We start from the raw sequence: 22,179 nt of genomic DNA, 5'->3' as shown, positions 1-22,179 counted from the left end.
GGGTAAAAATGGGTGGGAAATGGGGTGGGAAAGTGGGGAAGGGGGAGATGGGGCAGAGGGGTGGCAATGGGGGTCCCCAGCCCCCCCAAACGCCCCCTCCCCACCTTCTCCACGTAGTACCCGGTGCCCACGTCCACCAGCACCGTCCGTGTGTCCTGCAGCTTGCCTGGCACGTACATCTGGGGGGTCATGGAAAACGGGGGGCACAGGGGGGTACAGGGGGTACAGGGGGTACAGGGGGCACACAGGGGGCACACAGGGGTACAGGGGGTACAGGGGGTACAGGGGGCACACAGGGGGTACAGGGGGTACAGGGGGCACACAGGGGGTACAGGGGGCACACAGGGGGCACACAGGGGGTACAGGGGGCACACAGGGGGTACAGGGGGGTACAGGGGGGGTACAGGGGGCACACAGGGGGCACACAGGGGGTACAGGGGGCACACAGGGGGTACAGGGGGGCACACAGGGGGTACAGGGGGTACAGGGGGCACACAGGGGGTACAGGGGGGCACACAGGGGGTACAGGGGGTACAGGGGGCACACAGGGGGTACAGGGGGGGTACAGGGGGCACACAGGGGGTACACAGGGGGTACAGGGGGCACACAGGGGGTACAGGGGGGCACACAGGGGGCACACAGGGGTACAGGGGGCACACAGGGGGTACAGGGGGTACAGGGGGCACACAGGGGGCACACAGGGGGTACAGGGGGCACACAGGGGGTACAGGGGGGTACAGGGGGTACAGGGGGGTACAGGGGGTACAGGGGGCACACAGGGGGCACACAGGGGGTACAGGGGGGTACAGGGGGTACAGGGGGCACACAGGGGGTACAGGGGGGTACAGGGGGTACAGGGGGTACAGGGGGCACACAGGGGGCACACAGGGGGTACAGGGGGTACAGGGGGTACAGGGGCACACAGGGGGTACAGGGGGCACACAGGGGGTACAGGGGGCACACAGGGGGTACAGGGGGCACACAGGGGGTACAGGGGGCACACAGGGGGTACAGGGGGTACAGGGGGTACAGGGGGTACAGGGGGGCACACAGGGGGTACAGGGGGTACAGGGGCACACAGGGGGTACGGGGGGTACAGGGGCACACAGGGGGTACGGGGGGTACAGGGGGCACACAGGGGGTACAGGGGGGTACAGGGGGTACAGGGGGCACAGGGGGGGTACAGGGGGTACAGGGGGTACACAGGGGGTACAGGGGGCACACAGGGGGTACAGGGGGTACAGGGGGTACACAGGGGGTACAGGGGGTACACAGGGGGTACAGGGGGCACACAGGGGGCACACAGGGGGTACAGGGGGTACAGGGGGTACACAGGGGGTACAGGGGGCACACAGGGGGTACAGGGGGTACAGGGGGGGTACAGGGGGTACAGGGGGCACACAGGGGGTACAGGGGGTACAGGGGGCACACAGGGGGTACAGGGGGCACACAGGGGGTACAGGGGGGCACACAGGGGGTACAGGGGGTACAGGGGGTACAGGGGGCACACAGGGGGTACAGGGGGTACAGGGGGCACACAGGGGGCACACAGGGGGCACACAGGGGGTACAGGGGGCACACAGGGGGTACAGGGGGTACAGGGGGGCACACAGGGGGTACAGGGGGTACAGGGGGCACACAGGGGGTACAGGGGGTACAGGGGGGGTACAGGGGGTACAGGGGGCACACAGGGGGTACAGGGGGGTACAGGGGGTACAGGGGGCACACAGGGAGCACACAGGGGGCACAGGGGGTACAGGGGGGTACAGGGGGCACACAGGGGGCACACAGGGGGTACAGGGGGCACACAGGGGGTACAGGGGGCACACAGGGGGTACACAGGGGGGGTACAGGGGGTACAGGGGGTACAGGGGGTACAGGGGGTACACAGGGGGTACAGGGGGTACAGGGGGTACAGGGGGCACACAGGGGGCACACAGGGGGTACAGGGGGCACACAGGGGGTACAGGGGGTACAGGGGCGGTACAGGGGGTACAGGGGGTACAGGGGGTACAGGGGGGGTACAGGGGGTACACAGGGGGCACAGGGGGTACAGGGGGTACACAGGGGGTACAGGGGGTACAGGGGGCACACAGGGGGTACAGGGGGTACAGGGGGGGTACAGGGGGCACACAGGGGGTACAGGGGGTACAGGGGGTACAGGGGGGCACACAGGGGGCACACAGGGGGTACAGGGGGTACAGGGGGTACAGGGGGTACAGGGGGTACAGGGGGTACAGGGGGCCACAGGGGGCACAGGGGGTACAGGGGGTACAGGGGGTACAGGGGGTACAGGGGGTACAGGGGGTACAGGGGGCACACAGGGGGTACAGGGGGTACAGGGGGTACAGGGGGCACACAGGGGGTACAGGGGGTACAGGGGGTACAGGGGGGTACAGGGGGTACAGGGGGCACAGGGGGTACAGGGGGGTACACAGGGGGTACAGGGGGTACAGGGGGCACACAGGGGGGGTACAGGGGGGTACAGGGGGTACAGGGGGCACACAGGGGGTACAGGGGGTACAGGGGGCACACAGGGGGTACAGGGGGCACAGGGGGGTACAGGGGGCACACAGGGGGTACAGGGGGGGTATAGGGGGCACACAGGGGGCACACAGGGGGTACAGGGGGCACACAGGGGGTACAGGGGGCACACAGGGGGTACAGGGGGGCACCCACCACCCCCCAGGGGCTTTGGGGGCTCCCAGGAGCAGCCAAAGGATACGGAGCTGGTGAGAGGCACCAGGAGATCCTTGCCTGTGGAAAAGGGGGGGTCAGGATCCCTCAAAGAACCCCAAAATCCCCAAAAATCCCCAAAAAACCCCAAAATCCCCTCCCCGGGGTCTGCTCGGCTTTGGGGACCCCATTGGGGTTTGGGGTTTAGGAGCCGCCCCTGGTTTTGGGGAACCTCATTAGGATTTGGGGATCCTCATCAGGATTTGGGGTTTAGGAACCACCCCTAGTTTGGGGACCCCCATCAGGATTTGGGGTTCCCCCATTAGGATTTGGGGTTTAGGAACCACCCCTGGTTTGGGGAACCCTCATTAGGATTTGGGGCTCCCCCATAAAGATTTGGGGTTTAGGAACCAGCCCTGGTTCTGGGGGACCCTCATTAGGACTTGGGGCTCCCCCATAAAGATTTGGGGTTTAGGAGCCACCCCTGGGTTTGCGGGTCCCCATTAGAATTTGGGGTTTAGGAACCAGCACTGGTTCTGGGGTCCCCATTAGGATTTGTGGGTTCCCATCAGGATTTGGGGTTTAGGAGCCACCCCTGGGTTTGGGGTCCCCATCAGGATTTGGGGGTCCCCATAAAGATTTGGGATTTAGGAACCACTCCTGGTTTGGGGGTCCCCATCAGGATTTGGGGCTCCCCCATAAAGATTTGGGGTTTAGGAGCCACCCCTGGTTTGGGGTCCCCATCAGGATTTGAGGTTTAGGAATCACCCCTGGTTTTGGGGTCCCCATTAGGATTTGGGGCTCTCCCCCAGCTCCCTCTGGGTTTGGGGACCCCCCTTGAGTTGGGGACCCCCCCCTCCCTCCCCATCAAGATTTGGGGACCCTCCCCATGCTGGGGACCCCCCTTAGGTTTGGGGAACCCCCTCAGAATTTCCCCCCCCCCCCCCCCCTCAGGATTCCCATCAAGATTTGGGGACCCTCCCCACCTTTGACCCCTCCCCCAATCAGAATTTGGGGGATCTCCCCCATAATTTAGGATCCCCCCCTTTAATACTTAGGAACCCCCCCCCCCGGATTTTGGGGGAAAATTTGGGACACCCCAAATCCAAATTTGCACTCCCCAGAATTCACAGACCTCCCATAGGATTCACAGCTCCCCATCACAATTTGGGGGCTCCCCCCACATTTTAAACCCCCGGATCCAGATGTGGGGGATTTTGGGGAGCCCCCCCCATGAGGATTTTGGGGTTTTTTTTTTGGGGTTCCCTCACCCTCGTTGCCTTTGTGCAGCACATTCAGGCACTCCTTGGCCTCCACGAACTTGGTCTGCACCACCTTGAGCTGCGCCAGGGACGAGGACAGGAACTCCACCTCCTGCGGGGATTTTGGGGGGTCCCGGGGGTTTGGGGGGGTCCCAGGACTGAGGGGAGACCCCCGGGCTTGGGAATGGGCCCAAAGGGATGAGGAGGAAGCGACGCTTTGTGGGGAGGGGGTCCCTGAAATTGGGGTGGGGGCCAAGGCCTGGGGGGCACCCAGAGCCTCCCCAACCCCAGAGCCCCCCAAATTCCCCTGCGGCCCCTCATGATCTGCCCCAGCTGCGACCCTCAGGACCCCCAAAACACCCCCAAAACACCCCAAAACACCCCAAAACACCCCAAAACACCCCCAGCCCTCATCCGGCCGGGACCCCCCGACCCCCAGGCCTCAGGATCCACCTCGGGACCCCCAAAACTCCCCCAAGCCCACCCGGAGCCCTCCCAGCCTTGCTCCAGCCGGCCACCCTCGACCCCAAGACCCCCTCAGGACCCCAAAACCTCCCCAAGCCCTCGCAGCTCCGCCCCAGCCAGGACCCCCGACCCCCAAACCCCCCTCAGGACCCTCCCATCCCCGCACCTCCTCCACCCACGCTCCCCCCGCATCCCCTACCGGGACCCCTCCCCTCTCCACGACCCCCAAAACCTTCCCCAAGCCCCTTCCCGAGCTCCCCCGGACCTGTTCCAGCTGCCCCTTGAGCAGCTCCAGCTGGGGCAGCCCCAATTCCCCCACGCTCACGGCCTGCGCCATCTTGGAGCGCCCGCCCTCAGCCGGGGCCGCGCCCACCGCCACAGCGGCCCCTGGCGGCTCGGAGGACCGGGCCCCGCCACCCGTGAGGGCGCCCCTGGCGGCTCGGAGGACCGGGCCCCGCCACCCGTGAGGGCGCCCCCTGGCGGCTCGGAGGACCGGGCCGGGGTCCTGGGACAGCGCCCCCCGGCGGCCACAGGATTGGGGGGAGTCCAGGAAAAGATTTTTGGGGGGTCCAGGAGAAATTTGGGGGGGTCCAGAAGAGATTTTTGGGGGGCCCAGAAAGACTCAGGAGGGGTCAGTGCAGAGGCAGCAGTTTTATTGTTGCGAAACAGGCAAATAAAAACAAATTTTGTTAAAAACGTCGTTAAAATTTGGTTAAAATTAAGGCAATCCCAACCCTCCCCTCTCCCCTTCAGACAGCCCAAAAATCGCCGCGGGGTGTAAGCCCCGAAGTTGTCAACAGAGGTAAATGGGGGGACCCCAAAAAGAAACAAATGGGGGACTGCAAAGGCCACAGGTGGATCCCAAAAGTGATGGGAAGACCCCAAAACTCCCCCCAGGCAATGGGGGCACTCCATTGCACTGGAGTGCCCCTCACTATAAATATAAATAATGTGGAGGGACCCCAAAGATGCCAAAGGGACCCCAAACCCTCACTCCTGGCAATGGGAGAACCCCAAAGGGACCCCAAATCTTCACTCTAGGGCAGCTCTGGGTAATGGGGGAACCCCAAAGGTACCAAAGGGACCCCAAACCTTCACTCCAAGCAATGGGGGAACCCCAAAAACACCAAAGGGACCCCAAACCTTCACTCCAGGGCAGCTCTGGGCAATGGGGGAACCTCAAAAGCACCAAAGGGACCCCAAACCTTCACTCCAGGCAATGGGGGAACCCCAAAAGCACCAAAGGGACCCCAAACCCTCACTGTAAGTAATGGGGGAACCCCAAACCTTCACTCCCGGCAATGGGGGAACCCCAACCCTCACTCCCAGCAATGGGGAACCCCCAACCCTCACTCCCGGCAATGGGGGAACCCCCAACCCTCACTCCCGGCAATGGGGGAACCCCAAACCCTCACTCCCGGCAATGGGGGAACCCCCCAACCCTCACTCCTGGCAATGGGGGAACCCCCCAACCCTCACTCCCGGCAATGGGGGAACCCCCAACCCTCACTCCCAGCAATGGGGGAACCCCCAACCCTCACTCCCGGCAATGGGGGAACCCCAAAGGGACCCCCAACCCTCACTGTAAGGAATGGGGGAACCCCCAACCCTCACTCCCAGCAATGGGGGACCCCCAACCCTCACTCCCGGCAATGGAGGGACCCCAAAGATGCCAAAGGGACCCCCAACCCTCACTCCCAGCAATGGGGGACCCCCAACCCTCACTCCCAGCAATGGGGGACCCCCAACCCTCACTCCCGGCAATGGAGGGACCCCAAAGATGCCAAAGGGACCCCCAACCCTCACTCCCGGCAATGGAGGGACCCCAAAGATGCCAAAGGGACCCCCAACCCTCACTCCCAGCAATGGAGGAACCCCAAAGGGACCCCCAACCCTCACTCCTGGCAATGGGGAACCCCCAACCCTCACTCCCAGCAATGGGGACCCCCAGAATCACCGAGGGCCCCCCCAGACTGTGCCCCCCCCTCAGCAGAGGCTGACCGGGAGCCCGTAGGCCACGGGGGCGGCCCCGATGAGGGATTTGAGGCGCGGGGCCTGGCGGGCCTGGGCCAGCTGGGCCAGCAGGGGGGTCCCGGGGCCGCCCCCCAGCCACCCCCGCAGCAGCGCCTGCGCCAGCCGGTCCAGGTCCCGGTCCGTGACATCCCACAGGTTCCCCAGCACCAGCGGGCTGGAAACGGGCAGGGGAGAGCCCAAAACGGGGGTGTGAGACCCCGGGGACAGAGAGAGAGACACCCCAAATACAGAGAGAGAGACACCCCAAAAACAGAGAGAGAGACACCCCAGAAACAGAGACACCCCAAAAATACAGAGACAAACCCCAAATACAGAGAGAGACACCCCAAATACAGAGAGAGACACCCCAAATACAGAGAGAGACACCCCAAAAATACAGAGATACACCCCAAATACAGAGAGAGAGAGACACCCCAGAAACAGAGAGAGAGACACACCCCAAATACAGAGAGAGACACCCCAAAAACAGAGAGAGACACCCCAAATACAGAGAGAGAGACACCCCAAATACAGAGAGAGATACACCCCAAATACAGAGAGAGATACACCCCAAAAACAGAGAGAGATACACCCCAAATACAGAGAGAGAGACACCCCAAAAACAGAGAGAGACACCCCAAAACCAGAGACACCCCACATACAGAGAGAGACACCCCACATACAGAGAGAGAGACACCCCAAATACAGAGAGACTCCTCCCAAAAATACAGAGACACACCCCAAATACAGAGAGGCCCCAAAACGGGGCTGTGAGCACAAGGAGATCCCCCAAAAGTAAAGAGACACCCAAGAGCCCCAAATCCCCCCCCAAACTCAGCACCCAGAGCCCCCCATGAAAACCCAGAGCCCTCAAAACCCTCCAGAGCTCCCTAAACCCCCAAATCCCAAACCCCGAAACCTCCAAGCCTCAATCCCCCAAATCCCAGACCCTCAATTCCAGTCCCCCAAATCCCAAACGTGCAATCCCAAAACCACCAATCCCCAAACCCCAAACTCCGAATCCCCCAAACCTCAACCCCCAAACCCCCAATCTCAATCCCCAATCCCCAAACCTCCAACTCTCAATCCCCCAAATCCCAAACCCCCAAATCCCCAATCCCCAAACCTCCAACCCTCAATCCCCCAAATCCCAAACCCCCATTGTCCAAATCCCCAAACCCCCAAGTCCCAATCCCCAACTCCAACCCCCAAACCCCCAAATTCCAAATCCCCAAACCCCAACCCCCAAATTCCAAATCCCCAAACCCCAAACTCCAAACCCCCCAATCCTCAGCCCCCAAATCCCCAATCCCCAAACCCCAATCCCCAAACCTCCAACCCTCAATCCCCCAGATCCCAAACCCCCATTGTCCAAATCCCCAAACCCCAAATCCCAATCCCCAAATCCCAACTCCAACCTCCAAACCCCCAAATTCCAAATCCCCAAACCCCAAACTCCAAATCCCCCAAACCTCAACCCCCAAACCCCCAATCCCCAAATCCCAAACCCCCAACCCTCAATCCCCCAAATCCCAAACCCCCAAATCCCCAAATCCCAAATCCCAAACCCCCATTGTCCAAATCCCCAAACTCCAAACCCCCCAATCCCAAAACCCCCAAACCCTCAATCCCCAAACCCCAGTCCCCAAACCTCCAACCCTCAATCCCCCAAATCCCCAAACCCAAATCCCCAAACCCCAAACCCCCAAATTCCAAGTCCCCAAACCCCAAACTCCAAATTCCCCAATCCTCAACCCCCAAATCCCCAATCCCCAATCCCCAATCCCCAAACCTCCAACCCTCAATCCCCCACATCCCAAACCCTCATTATCCAAATCCCCAAACCCCAAATCCCAATCCCCAAATCCCAATCCCCCAAACCCCCAAATTCCAAATCCCCAAACCCCAAAACTCCAAACCCCCCAATCCTCAGCCCCCAAACCCTCAATCCCCAAACCCCAATCCCCAAACCCCCAAATTCCAAATCCCCAAACCTCAAATCCCCCAATCCCCAAACCCCAATCCCCAAACCTCCAACCCTCAATCCCCCACATCCCAAACCCTCATTATCCAAATCCCCAAACCCCAAATCCCAATCCCCAAACCCCCAAATTCCAAATCCCCCAATCCTCAACCCCCAAACCCCCAATCCCCAAACCTCCAACCCTCAATCCCCCAAATCCCAAACCCCCAAATCCCCAAATCCCAAATCCCAAACCCCCATTGTCCAAATCCCCAAACTCCAAACCCCCCAATCCCAAAACCCCCAAACCCTCAATCCCCAAACCCCAATCCCCAAACCTCCAACCCTCAATCCCCCAAATCCCAAACCCCCAAATTCCAAATCCCCAAACCCCAAACTCCAAATTCCCCAATCCTCAACCCCCAAACCCCCAATCCCCAATTCCAATCCCCAAACCTCCAACTCTCAATCCCCCAAATCCCAAACCCCCATTGTCCAAATCCCCAAGCCCCAAATCCCAAACACCCAAATCCCCAATCCCCAAATCCCCAATCCCCAAATCTCCAACCCTCAATCCCCCACATCCCAAACCCTCATTATCCAAATCCCCAAACCCCAAATCCCAATCCCCCAAACCCCCAAATTCCAAATCCCCCAATCCTCAACCCCCAAATCCCCAATCCCCAAACCTCCAACCCTCAATCCCCCAAATCCCAAACCCCCATTGTCCAAACCCCAAACCCCAAATTCCCAAACCCCAAACCCCCAAATCCCCAAATCCCCAAACCCCAAATCCCCAAACCCCCAAATCCCAAACCCCAAACCCCCAAACCCCTCACCCCAAACCCCAAACCCCTCACCCCAAATCCCAAACCCCAAACCCCTCACCCCAGACTCACCACCCGGCCAGGACGAACTTGAGGACGGTGCCCGAGGGCTCGAGCGGCCCCTGCGGGGCCAGGGCGGCGCTGGAGCAGCCGAAGAGCAGAACCACGGCCCGGCAGGGGAGGCGAGCGAGGCTCTGCCCGTCCAGGAGCCGCGCCCCCGCCCCGTGCCCGGCGTAGCTGCAGGAACAGATCCCAAATCGGCCAAAATCAGCCCCAAATCAGCCCCAAAATCAGCCCAAAATCAGCCCCAAAATCAGCAAGGAACACTCAAAAAAAACCCCTTAAAAATACCCCAAAACCGACCCCAAAATCAGCCCCAAATCAGCCCAAAATCAGACCAAAATCAGCCCCAAACCGACCCCAAAATCAGCCGCAAATATGACCCCAAAATCAGCAAGGAACACTCAAAAAAACCATTTAAAAATACCCCAAAATCAGCCCCAAATCTGACCCCAAATCAGCCCCAAATCTGACCCCAAAATCAGCAAGGAACACTCAAAAAAACCCCCTTAAAAAAATACCCCAAAACCGACCCCAAAATCAGCCCCAAATCAGCCCAAAATCAGCCCCAAATCAACCCCAAATCAGCCCCAAACCCAGCCGTGCCAGGCTCTGCCCGTCCAGGAGCCGCGCCCCTGCCCTGTGCCTGGTGTAGCTGCAGGAACAGGTGCCAAATCGGCCAAAATCAGCCCAAAATTAGCCCAAAATCAGCCCCAAATCTGACCCCAAAATCAGCAAGGAACACTCAAAAAAAACCCCCTTAAAAATACCCCAAAACCGACCCCAAAATCAGCCCCAAATCAGCCCCAAATCGGCCAAAATCAGCCCAAAATCAGCCCAAAATCAGCCCCAAAATCAGCCCCAAATATGACCCCAAAATCAGCCCCAAATCTGACCCCAAATCAGCCCCAAAATCAGCAAGGAACACTCAAAAAAACCCCCTTAAAAATACCCCAAAACCGACCCCAAAATCAGCCCCAAACCCAGCCGTGCCAGGCTCTGCCCGTTCAGGAGCCGCGCCCCTGCCCCGTGCCCGGCGTAGCTGCAGGAACGGGTCCCAAATCGGCCAAAATCAGCCCCAAATCAGCTCCAAACCGACCCCAAAATCAGCCCCAAATCAGCCCCAAAATCAGCAAGGAACACTCAAAAAAACCCCCTTAAAAATACCCCAAAACCGACCCCAACATCAGCCCCAAATCAGCCCCAAATCAGCCCCAAACCCAGCCCCAAACCCAGCCCCAAATCAGCCCCAAACCGACCCCAAAATCAGCCCCAAATCAGCCCCAAACCCAGCCCCAAACCCAGCCATGCCAGGCTCTGCCCGTCCAGGAGCCGCGACCCACCCCGTGCCCGGCGTAGCTGCAGGAGCAGGTCCCAAATCGGCCAAAATCAGCCCAAAATCAACCCAAAATCAGCCCCAAATCTGACCCCAAAATCAGCCCAAAATCAGCCCCAAACCGACCCCAAAATCAGCAAGGAACACTCAAAAAAAAACCCTTAAAAATACCCCAAAATCAGCCCCAAATCTGACCCCAAATCAGCCCCAAAATCAGCAAGGAACACTCAAAAAAACCCCCTTAAAAATACCCCAAAACCGACCCCAAATCTGATCCCAAACCCAGCCGTGCCAGGCTCTGCCCGTTCAGGAGCCGCGCCCCTGCCCCGTGCCTGGTGTAGCTGCAGGAACAGGTCCCAAATCGGCCAAAATCAGCCCCAAATCAGCTCCAAACCGACCCCAAAATCAGCCCCAAATCAGCCCCAAAATCAGCAAGGAACACTCAAAAAAACCCCCTTAAAAATACCCCAAAACCGACCCCAACATCAGCCCCAAATCAGCCCAAAATCAGCCCCAAAATCAGCCCAAAATCAGCCCCAAACCCAGCCGTGCCAGGCTCTGCCCGCCCAGCAGCTGCACCCCTGCCCCGTGCCTGGTGTAGCTGCAGGAACAGGTCCCAAATCGGCCAAAATCAGCCCCAAATCAGCTCCAAACCGACCCCAAAATCAGCCCCAAATCTGACCCCAAAATCAGCAAGGAACACTCAAAAAAAACCCCTTAAAAATACCCCAAAACCGACCCCAAAATCAGCCCCAAATCAGCCCCAAATCAGCCCAAAATCAGCCCCAAATCAGCCCCAAACCCAGCCGTGCCAGGCTCTGCCCGTTCAGGAGCCGCGCCCCCGCCCCGTGCCCAGCGTAGCTGCAGGAACAGGTCCCAAATCGGCCAAAATCAGCCCAAAATCAGCTCTAGATCAGCCCTAAATCAGCCCCAAATCAGCCCCAAATCAGCCCAAAATCAGCCCAAAATCTGACCCCAAAATCAACCCCAAATCTGACCCCAAAATCAGCAAGGAACACTCAAAAAAAACCCCTTAAAAATACCCCAAAACCGACCCCAAAATCAGCCCCAAATCTGCCTCTAATCAGCCCCAAATCCAACCCCAAATCCAGCCCCAAACGTCCCTAAAATGGAACCCCAAATCTCCCCAATATCCAACCCCAAATCAGCCCCAAATCCCCCCCTAATCAGCCCCAAATCCACCCCAAATTCCTCCTAATCCAACCCCAAATGTCCCTAAAATTCAACCCCAAATCCAACCCCAAATCGCCCCAAAATCCAACCCCAAATCTGGCCCCAAATCCAGTCCTGAATCAGCCCCAAATCCAACCCCAAATCAGCCCCAAATTCCCCCATATCCAACCCCAAATTCCCCCCAATATCCAGCCCCAAATCCACCCCAAATCAGCCCCAAATTCCCCCATATCCAACCCCAAATGTCCCTAAAATTCAACCCCAAAATCCCACCCCAAACCCCCCCAAAATCCCACCCCAAATCCCCTCAATATCCAACTCCAAATCCCCCCCATATCAGCCCCAAATCCGCCCCAAATCTGCCCCAAATTCCCCCATATCCAACCCCAAATGTCCCTAAAATCCAACCCCAAATCCAACCCCAAATGCTCCCAAAATCCAACCCCAAATCCCCCCCACATCAGCCCCAAATCCACCCCAAATTCCCCCACATCCAGCCCCAAATGCTCCCAAAATCCAACCCCAAATCCAGTCCTGAATCAGCCCCAAATCGTCCCAAATCCAACCCCAAATCCCCTCAATATCCAACCCCAAATCTCCCCCACATCAGCCCCAAATTCCCCCATATCCAACCCAAATGTCCCTAAAATCCAACCCCAAATCCAACCCCAAATGCTCCCAAAATCCAACCCCAAATCCCCCCCACATCAGCCCCAAATCCACCCCAAATCAGCCCCAAATTCCTCCATATCCAACCCCAAATGTCCCTAAAATCCAACCCCAAATCCCACCCCAAACCCCCCCAAAATCCCACCCCAAATCCACTCAATATCCAACCCCAAATCTCCCCAATATCCATCCCCAAATCAACCCCAAATCCACCCCAAATCAGCCCCAAATTCCCCCATATCCAACCCCAAATGTCCCTAAAATCCAACCCCAAATCCCACCCCAAACCCCCCCAAAATCCCACCCCAAATCCACTCAATATCCAGCCCCAAATCTCCCCAATATCCAGCCCCAAATCCACCCCAAATCAGCCCCAAATTCCCCCATATCCAACCCCAAATGTCCCTAAAATTCAACCCCAAATCCAACCCCAAATTTGGCCCCAAATCCAGTCCTGAATCAGCCCCAAATCCCCTCAATATCCAACCCCAAATCCCCCCCACATCAGCCCCAAATCCTCCCCAAATCAGCCCCAAATTCCCCCATATCCAAACCCAAATGTCCCTAAAATCCAACTCCAAATCCCCCCAAATTCCAACCCCAAATCCCCTCAATATCCAACTCCAAATCCCCCCCACATCAGCCCCAAATCAGCCCCAAATTCCCCCATATCCAACCCCAAATCAGTCCCAAATCAGCCCCAAATCCACCCCAAATCAGCCCCAAATCCTCCCAATATCCAGCCCCAAATCTCCCCCACATCAGCCCCAAATCCGCCCCAAATCTGCCCTAAATTCCTCCATATCCAACCCCAAATGTCCCTAAAATCCAACCCCAAAATCCCCCCCCAAATCCCCCCAAATTCCAGCCCCAAACCCCCCCAAAATCCAACCCCAAATCCGCCCCATATCAGCCCCAAATCCACCCCAAATCAGCCCCAAATCCTCCCAATATCCAGCCCCAAATCTCCCCCACATCAGCCCCAAATCTGCCCCAAATCTCTCCATATCCAACCCCAAATGTCCCTAAAATCCAACCCCAAATTCCAACCCCAAATCCCCCCAAAATCCCACCCCAAACCCCCCCAAAATCCAACCCCAAATCCCCCCATATCAGCCCCAAATTCCTCCATATCCAACCCTAAACGTCCCTAAAATTCAACCCCAAATCCCACCCCAAACCCCCCCAAAATCCCACCCCAAATCCACTCAATATCCAACCCCAAATCTCCCCAAAATCCAGCCCCAAATCCACCCCAAATCAGCCCCAAATTCCCCCATATCCAACCCCAAATGTCCCTAAAATCCAACCCCAAATCCCCCCAAATTCCAACCCCAAATCCCCTCAATATCCAACCCCAAACCCCCCCAAAATCCAACCCCAAATCTCCCCCACATCAGCCCCAAATCAGCCCCAAATTCCCCCATATCCAACCCCAAATGTCCCTAAAATCCAACCCCAAATTCCAACCCCAAATCCCCCCAAAATCCAACCCCAAATCTCCCCCACATCAGCCCCAAATTCCCCCATATCCAACCCCAAATGTCCCTAAAATCCAACCCCAAAACCAACCCCAGATCTCCTCAATATCCAACCCCAAATCCACCCCAAATCAGCCCCAAATTGGCCCCAAATTCCCCCATATCCAACCCCAAATGTCCCTAAAATCCAACCCCAAATTCCAACCCCAAATCCCCCCAAATTCCAGCCCCAAATCCCCCCAAAATCCCACCCCAAAATCCCGCCCCAGAGCCGTTTTTAGGGTTTTTCTCACATGTAGAGGTCGCGCTCCCCCAGCGCCTCCTGCAGCTGCTGCGGGGCCGGCGCCGCCCCCGAGACCCCGCGCCAGCCGGGCTCGCTGGGAAACGGGGGAAAAATGGGGGAAAAAACGGCAAAAACGGGAAAATCGGGATGGGAGAAGGAAAACGGGGGGAAAGGGGGCGGGGCTTGGGGTGCAGGAACCCAAAATTGGGGAAAAAGGGGCAGGGTTTGGGGTGCAGGAACCAAAATTGGGGAAAAATGGGCAGAGTTTGGGGTGCAGGAACCAAAATTGGGGAAAAAGGGGCAGGGTTTGGGGTGCAGAACCCAAAATTGGGGAAAAATGGGCAGGGTTTGGGGTGCAGGAACCAAAACTGGGGAAAAAGGGGCAGAGTTTGGGGTTCCCAGAGAGGTTTTGGGGTCCTAGGGGGGGTTGTGGGGATTCTGGGAGGATTTTTGGGGTCCCAGGGTTTTTTTTTTGGGATCCCAGAGGTGGTTTTGGGGTCCCAGAGGTGGTTTTGGGGTCCTGGAGGGGAATTTTGGGATTCTGGGGGGATTTTTGGGATCCCAGAGATGTTTTTGGGATTTCAGGGAGGATTTCGGGGTCCCTGGGGGGATTTTGGGGTCCTGGAGATGATTTTTGGGATCCCAGAGGGTTTTTAGGGTCCTGGAGGGGATTTTTGGGATCCCAGGGGGTTTTTGGGATCCTGGAGAGGATTTTTGAGATTCTAGGGGGTTTTTAGGGTCCTGGTGGGGATTTTTGGGGTCCCAGGGGTGTTTTTGGGGGTCCTGGTGGGGATTTTTGGGGTCCCAGGGGTTTTTAGGGTCCTGGTGGGGATTTTTGGGATCCCAGGGGGTTTTTGGGGTCCTGGAGAGGATTTTTGGGATCCCAGGGGTGTTTTGGGGGGTCCTGGAGGGGATTTTTGGGATCCCAGGGGTGTTTTGGGGGTCCTGGTGGGGATTTTTGGGGTCCCAGGGGTGTTTTTGGGGGTCCTGGAGGGGATTTTTGGGGTCCCAGGGGGATTTTTGGGGTCCTGGAGGGGATTTTTGGGATCCCAGAGATGTTTTTGGGATTTCAGGGAGGATTTTTGGGATCCCAGGGGGTTTTTAGGGTCCTGGAGAGGATTTTTGGGATTCTAGGGGGGGGTTTGGGGTCCTGGAGAGGATTTTTGAGATTCTAGGGGGGTTTTTAGGGTCCTGGAGGGGATTTTTGGGATCCCAGGGGTGTTTTTGGGGTCCTGGAGGGGATTTTTGGGATCCCAGGGGGTTTTTAGGGTCCTGGAGGGGATTTTTGAGATTCCAGGGGGTTTTTGGGGTCCTGGAGATGATTTTTGGGATCCCAGGGGTGTTTTTGGGGTCCTGGAGGGGATTTCTGGGGTCCCAGGGGTGTTTTTGGGATCCTGGTGGGGATTTTTGGAGTCCCAGGGGTGTTTTTGGGGTCCTGGAGAGGATTTTTGAGATTCTAGGGTGTTTTTAGGGTCCTGGAGAGGATTTTTGGGATCCCAGGGGGTTTTTAGGGTCCTGGAGGGGATTTTTGGGATCCCAGGGGTGTTTTTGGGGGTCCTGGAGGGGATTTTTGGGGTCCCAGGGGTGTTTTTGGGGGTCCTGGAGGGGATTTTTGGGATCCCAGAGATGTTTTTGGGATTTCAGGGAGGATTTCGGGGTCCCTGGGGGGATTTTGGGGTCCTGGAGATGATTTTTGGGATCCCAGGGGGTTTTTAGGGTCCTGGAGGGGATTTTTGGGATTCTAGGGGGGGGGGTTTGGGGTCCTGGAGGGGATTTTTGGGGTCCCAGGGGTGTTTTTGGGATTTCAGGGAGGAGTCTGGGGTCCCTGGGTGGATTTTGGGGTCCTGGAGGGGATTTTTGGGGTCCCAGAGATGTTTTTGGGATTTCAGGGAGGAGTCTGGGGTCCCTGGGTGGATTTTGGGGTCCTGGAGAGGATTTTTGAGATCCCAGGGGGTTTTTAGGGTCCTGGAGAGGATTTTTGAGATTCTAGGGGGGGTTTTAGGGTCCTGGAGATGATTTTTGGGGTCTCAGGGGTGTTTTTGGGGTCCTGCTGGGGATTTTTGGGGTCCCAGGGGTGTTTTTGGGGTGGCACCTCTCGAACCAGGCCCGGAACCTGTCCTCGGTGCCGCCCAGGTCCCGCTGTGGGTTCAGGACGTAGAAGGCGTTTCTGGGGTTCACGCCCCGGCTCAGCACCGAGCCCGGGCACTGCAGGGGAAACGCCGGGGACTGAGGGACCCCGAAACGGGGAACGGCTCCCAGGTGTGTCCCCAGGTGTGTCCCTGTCCCCAGGTGTGTCCCAGGTGTGTGTCCCCAATCCCAGGTGTGTGTGCCCAATCCCAGGTGTGTCCCAGGTGTGTGTCCCCAATCCCAGGTGTGTGTGCCCAATCCCAGGTGTGTCCCCAGGTGTGTCCCAGGTGTGTCCCCAGTCCCAGGTGTGTCCCCAGGTATGTCCCTGTTCCCCAGGTGTGCCCCCTGTCCCCAGGTGTGCCCCTGTCCCCAGGTGTGTCCCCAGTCCCAGGTGTGTCCCTATTCCCCAGGTGTGTCCCCAGGTGTGTCCCCAGGTGTGTCCCCAGGTGTGTCCCCAGGTGTGTCCCCAGTCCCAGGTGTGTCCCTATTCCCCAGGTGTGTCCCCAGGTGTGTCCCCAGGTGTGTCCCTGTCCCCAGGTGTGTACCCAGGTGCGCCCCCAATCCCAGGTGTGTCCCAGGTGTGTCCCCAATCCCAGGTGTGTCCCCAGTCCCAGGTGTGTCCCTATTCCCCAGGTGTGCCCCTGTCCCAGGTGTGTCCCTGTCCCCAGGTGTGTCCCCAGGTGTGCCCCTGTCCCCAGGTGTGTCCCAGGTGTGTCCCAGGTGTGTGTCCCCAATCCCAGGTGTGTCCCAGGTGTGCCCCTGTCCCCAGGTGTGTCCCCAGGTGTGTCCCCAGTCCCAGGTGTGTCCCTGTCCCCAGGTGTGTCCCCAGTCCCAGGTGTGTCCCCAGGTGTGTTCCTGTCCCCAGGTGTGTGTGCCCAATCCCAGGTGTGTGTCCCTGTCCCCAGGTGTGTTCCTGTCCCCAGGTGTGTGTGCCCAATCCCAGGTGTGTGTCCCTGTCCCCAGGTGTGTCCCTGTCCCCAGGGGTGTCCCAGGTGTCCCCCGGCTGTGTGTCCCTGTCCCCAGCTGTGTGTCCCTGTCCCCAGGTGTGTCCCAGGTGTGTGTCCCTGTCCCCAGGTGTGTGTCCCTGTCCCCAGGGGTGTCCCCAGATGTGTCCCTGTCCCAGGTGTGTGTCCCCAATCCCAGGTGTGTTCCAGGTGTGTCCCTGTCCTCAGGTGTGTTCCAGGTGTCCCCCAGGTGTGTGTCCAGGTCCCAGGTGTGTGTCCCCAATCCCAGGGGTTTGTGGCTGTCCCCGGGTGTGTCCCAGCTGTCCCCAGGTGTGTCCCTGTCCCCTCAGGTGTGTCCCTGTCCCCTCAGGTGTGTCCCTGTCCCCCAGGTGTGTCCCCGTACCTGCCGTGCCAGCCCGTAGCGCAGCAGGAAGCGCAGCCCCGGCAGGGTTGTGTCCCCAATCCCAGGGGTGTGTCCCTGTCCCCAGGTGTGTGTCCCTGTCCCAGGTGTGTCCCAGCTGTCCCAGGTGTGTCCCTGTCCCCCAGGTGTGTCCCAGCTGTCCCCAGCTGTCCCCAGGTGTGTCCCCGTACCTGCCGTGCCAGGCTGTAGCGCAGCAGGAAGCGCAGCCCCGGCAGGGTTGTGTCCCTGTCCCCAGGTGTGTCCCTGTCCCCAGGTGTGTCCCCAGGTGTGTCCCTGTCCCCAGGTGTGTCCCCAGGTGTGTCCCTGTCCCCCAGGTGTGTCCCCGTACCTGCCGTGCCAGGCTGTAGCGCAGCAGGAAGCGCAGCCCCGGCAGGGTTGTGTCCCTGTCCCCAGGTGTGTGTCCCCAATCCCAGGTGTGTGTCCCTGTCCCCAGGTGTGTCCCCAGGTGTGTCCCCGTACCTGCCGTGCCAGCCCATAGCGCAGCAGGAAGCGCAGCCCCGGCAGGGTTGTGTCCCCAATCCCAGGTGTGTCCCTGTCCCCAGGTGTGTCCCTAATCTCAGGTGTGTGTCCCTGTCCCCAGGTGTGTCCCAGCTGTCCCAGGTGTGTCCCCGTACCTGCCGTGCCAGGCCGTAGCGCAGCAGGAAGCGCAGCCCCGGCAGGGTTGTGTCCCCAATCCCAGGTGTGTCCCTGTCCCCAGGTGTGCCCCCATTCCCCAGGTGTGTCCCTATTCCCCAGGTGTGTCCCAGGTGTGTCCCTGTCCCCAGGTGTGCCCCTGTCCCCAGGTGTGTCCCCAATCCCAGGTGTGTGTCCCTGTCCCAGGTGTGTGTCCCTGTCCCCAGGGGTGTCCCCAGATGTGTCCCTGTCCCAGGTGTGTGTCCCCAATCCCAGGTGTGTGTTCCTGTCCCCAGGTGTGTGTCCCTGTCCCCAGATGTGTCCCCAATCTCAGGTGTGTCCCAGGTGTGTCCCCAGGTGTGTGTCCCCAATCCCAGGTGTGTCCCAGCTGTCCCAGGTGTGTCCCCAACCCCAGGTGTGTCCCAGGTGTGTCCCTGTACCTGCCGTGCCAAGCCGTAGCGCAGCAGGAAGCGCAGCCCCGGCAGGGTTGTGTCCCTGTCCCCAGGTGTGTCCCTGTCCCCAGGTGTGTCCCCAGGTGTGTCCCTGTCCCCCAGGTGTGTGTCCCCAATCCCAGGTGTGTGTCCCTGTCCCCAGGTGTGTCCCCAGCTGTCCCCAGGTGTGTCCCCGTACCTGCCGTGCCAGGCTGTAGCGCAGCAGGAAGCGCAGCCCCGGCAGGGTTGTGTCCCTGTCCCCAGGTGTGTGTCCCCAATCCCAGGTGTGTCCCAGCTGTCCCAGGTGTGTGTCCCTGTCCCCAGGTGTGTCCCCGTACCTGCCGTGCCAGCCCATAGCGCAGCAGGAAGCGCAGCCCCGGCAGCCGCGTCACCGGAACGTTCCGGAGGGTCCCAGAGCTCTCCCAGGGCAGCCGCTGCAGGTGCTGGGACAGGGACAGGGACAACGTGAGGGACATGGAGAGGAGGAGGAGGAGGAGGAGGAGGAAGGGGAGGAAGAAGAGGAGGAGGAGGAAGAAGAGGAAAGAGGAGAAAGGAGGAGGGAAGAGGAGGAGGAAGAGGAAGGAAAAAGGAGGAAGAAGAAGAGGGGGAAGAAGAAAAAGGAGGAGGGAAAAGGAGGAGGAAAAAGGAGGAGGGAAAAGGAGGAAAAAGAAGGAGGGAAAAGGAGGAGGAAAAAGGAGGAGGGAAAAGGAGGAGGGAAAAGGAGGAGGGAAAAGGAGGAGGGAAAAGGAGGAGGGAAAAGGAGGAGGGAAAAGGAGGAGGGAAAAGGAGAGAAGGAAAAAGGAGGAGGAAAAAGGAGGAGGGAAAAGGAGGAGGAAAAAGGAGGAGGGAAAGGAAAGTGGGAGTAGGGAGAAGAGGAGGAAGAGAAGGAGGAAAAGGAGGAAAAGGAAGAGAAAGTGGGGAAAAGGAGGAGGAAGAGAAGAAGGGAAAGGGAAGCGGGAGTAGGGGGAAGAGGAAGAGGAGGGAAGGGATGTGGGATGAAGGCCGGGCTCTCACCCTGTCCAGCAGCAGCACCAGGGACCCCGCGCTGCCCCCGGGGCCCTCCCGGCGCCGCTCCAGGGCCTCGTCCAGCAGCAGCCGCGCCCGCAGCGGCCGGGCCGGACACAGCGCCAGGGCCAGGGCCCGGACATCGGCCGGACACAGCACCGACAGCAGCACCTGGGGATGGACAGGGACAGTTCCCAAAATGTGGGAGCAGAACCCCAAAATGTGGGATCAGAACCCCCCTGGACACAGCGCCAGGGCCAGGGCCCGGACATCGGCCGGACACAGCACCGACAGCAGCACCTGGGGATGGACAGGGACAGTTCCCAAAATGTGGGAGCAGAACCCCCCTGGACACAGCGCCAGGGCCAGGGCCCGGACATCGGCCGGACACAGCACCGACAGCAGCACCTGGGGACGGACAGGGACAGTTCCCAAAATGTGGGATCAGAACCCCAAAATCCATGATAAGAACCCAAAAATCTGGGAGCAGAACCCAAAAATCCGGGATCAGAACCCAAAAATCGGGAGCAGAAACCAAAAATCCATGATAAGAACCCCAAAATGTGGGATCAGAACCCCCCTGGACACAGCGCCAGGGCCAGGGCCCGGACATCGGCCGGACACAGCACCGACAGCAGCACCTGGGCACAGACAGGGACAGTTCCCAAAATCCATGATAAGAACCCCAAAATGTGGGAGCAGAACCCCAAAATGTGGGAGCAGAACCCCAAAATCGGGATCAGAACCCCAAAATCCATGATAAGAAACCCAAAATGTGGGAGCAGAACCCCCCTGGACACAGCGCCAGGGCCCGGACATTGGCCGGACACAGCACCAACAGCAGCACCTGGGGATGGACAGGGACAGTTCCCAAAATCCGGGAGCAGAACCCAAAATGTGGGAGCAGAACCCCAAAATCCATGATAAGAACCCAAAAATCCGGGATCAGAACCCAAAAATCTGGGATCAGAACCCCAAAATCCATGTTAAGAACCCCAAAATGTGGGTCAGAGCCCCCCTGGGCACAGGGCTGAGGCCAGAGCCCGGACATCGGCCGGACACAGCACCGACCGCAGCACCTGGGGATGGAGAGGGACAGTTCCACAGGGAATTCCCAAAAAATGGGATCAGAATCCCAAAATGTGGGATCAGCAACCCAAAATCTGGGATCAGCACCCCCAAATTATGGGATCAGAACCCCAAAATCCAAGATCAGAACCCCAAAATCCAAGATCAGAACCCCAAAAATCCTGGGATCAGCGCCTCCAAATTGAAGGGTTACCACCCCAAATCCCAAACCCCAAATCCCAAATTCCAAACCCCAAACCCCAAACCCCAGCCCCATACCCGGAGCAGGGCGGGCTCGGGGCGCTCCCAGCCGCATTCCTGGAGCTCCTGGAGCAGCTGGGACAATTCCTGCTCATCCAGGGGGCAATTCCCGGGATCCCGGGGCAGCAGCAGCCCCCGCCAGCACCCCAAAACCTCCGAGTCCAGGCTCTGGATCAGGCTCTGGGGAAAGACACGGAATGGGAACGGGATCCCGACCCCAGAAACTCTGGGAATGCCACGGGAAAATCCCACAGGAATCCCTAAAGGAATCCCAGCAAAAATCCCAAAGGAAATCCCAGCAAAAATCCCAAAGGAAATCCCAGCAGGAATCCTGAAAGGGATCCCAGGGTGGGTTATGGGGTGGGTCAGGCCCCATTCCCAAGGGTTTTCCCGATATTTGGGGGTTTGGGAAAGTGGGAATCCCACAGGAATTCCCGTGTGAATCCCACAAAAAATCCTGGGGGGAATCATAGGAAAAATCCCATCCCCAAGGGAATCCTACAGGGAATCCCAGGGCGGGTGGGTCAGGCCCCATTCCCAAGGGTTTTCCCGATATTTGGGGGTTTGGGAAAGTGGGAATCCCAGGGAAAATTCCACAGGGAATCTCAGGGAAAATCCCACAGGGGATCAAGGAAATCCCACAGGAATCCCAGGGAAAATCCCACAGGGAATCCCAGGGAAAATCCCACAGGGAATCAAGGAAATCCCACAGGAATCCCAGGGAAATCCCACAGGGAATCAGGAAAATCCCATGGAATCTCAGGAGGATTTCCAGCGAAAACCCCATCAGGGATCCCAGGGAAAATCCCACAGGGAATCCCCGGGAAAATACCACAGGGAATCCTACAGGAATCTCAGGGCCAATCCCACAGGGAATCAGGAAAATCCCATGGAATCTCAGGGGGATTTTCCAGGGAAAATCCCATCAGGGATCCCAGGGAAAATCCCACAGGGAATCAGGAAAATCCCATTGAATCTCAGGGGGATTTTCAGGGAATCCCAGGGGAAATCCCACAGGGAATTAGGAAAATCCCATTGAATCTCAGGGGGATTTTCAGGGAATCCCAGGGGAAATCCCACA

At 58.7% G+C, this 22,179-nt stretch overlaps 2 protein-coding genes across 2 annotated transcripts in view; both read right to left on the bottom strand.

Annotated features, from left to right (window-relative positions):
* Window positions 1-38: 38 nt before the first annotated feature.
* PFDN5 (prefoldin subunit 5) lies at window positions 39-4,798 on the bottom strand (the record flags this gene model as incomplete). Its single annotated transcript, XM_077192790.1, has 4 exons — window positions 4,669-4,798; window positions 3,948-4,050; window positions 2,726-2,757; window positions 39-179 (listed from the first exon to the last, which is right to left on the bottom strand). Coding segments are annotated over exons 1-4 (348 nt in total), but the record flags the coding sequence as incomplete, so codon positions are not given.
* A 1,076-nt stretch (window positions 4,799-5,874) lies between these two features.
* The window catches only part of ESPL1 (extra spindle pole bodies like 1, separase), a 50,330-nt gene continuing 34,025 nt past the window's right edge, over window positions 5,875-22,179 (bottom strand). Inside the window, exons 28-34 of the mRNA XM_077192789.1 lie at window positions 21,117-21,278; window positions 19,779-19,940; window positions 19,103-19,207; window positions 16,322-16,434; window positions 14,240-14,323; window positions 9,279-9,443; window positions 5,875-6,591 (exon numbers count right to left, since the gene is read on the bottom strand). Coding sequence (XP_077048904.1) covers window positions 6,390-6,591; window positions 9,279-9,443; window positions 14,240-14,323; window positions 16,322-16,434; window positions 19,103-19,207; window positions 19,779-19,940; window positions 21,117-21,278 — 993 coding nt within the window. The 3' untranslated portion in view covers window positions 5,875-6,389. The remainder of the gene's footprint in view (window positions 6,592-9,278; window positions 9,444-14,239; window positions 14,324-16,321; window positions 16,435-19,102; window positions 19,208-19,778; window positions 19,941-21,116; window positions 21,279-22,179) is intronic.

The sequence above is a fragment of the Agelaius phoeniceus genome, chromosome 35 (assembly GCF_051311805.1).
Source record: "Agelaius phoeniceus isolate bAgePho1 chromosome 35, bAgePho1.hap1, whole genome shotgun sequence".
NCBI classification, from domain to species: Eukaryota; Metazoa; Chordata; class Aves; order Passeriformes; family Icteridae; genus Agelaius; species Agelaius phoeniceus.
This window is presented reverse-complemented; position numbering and strand designations above follow the sequence as displayed.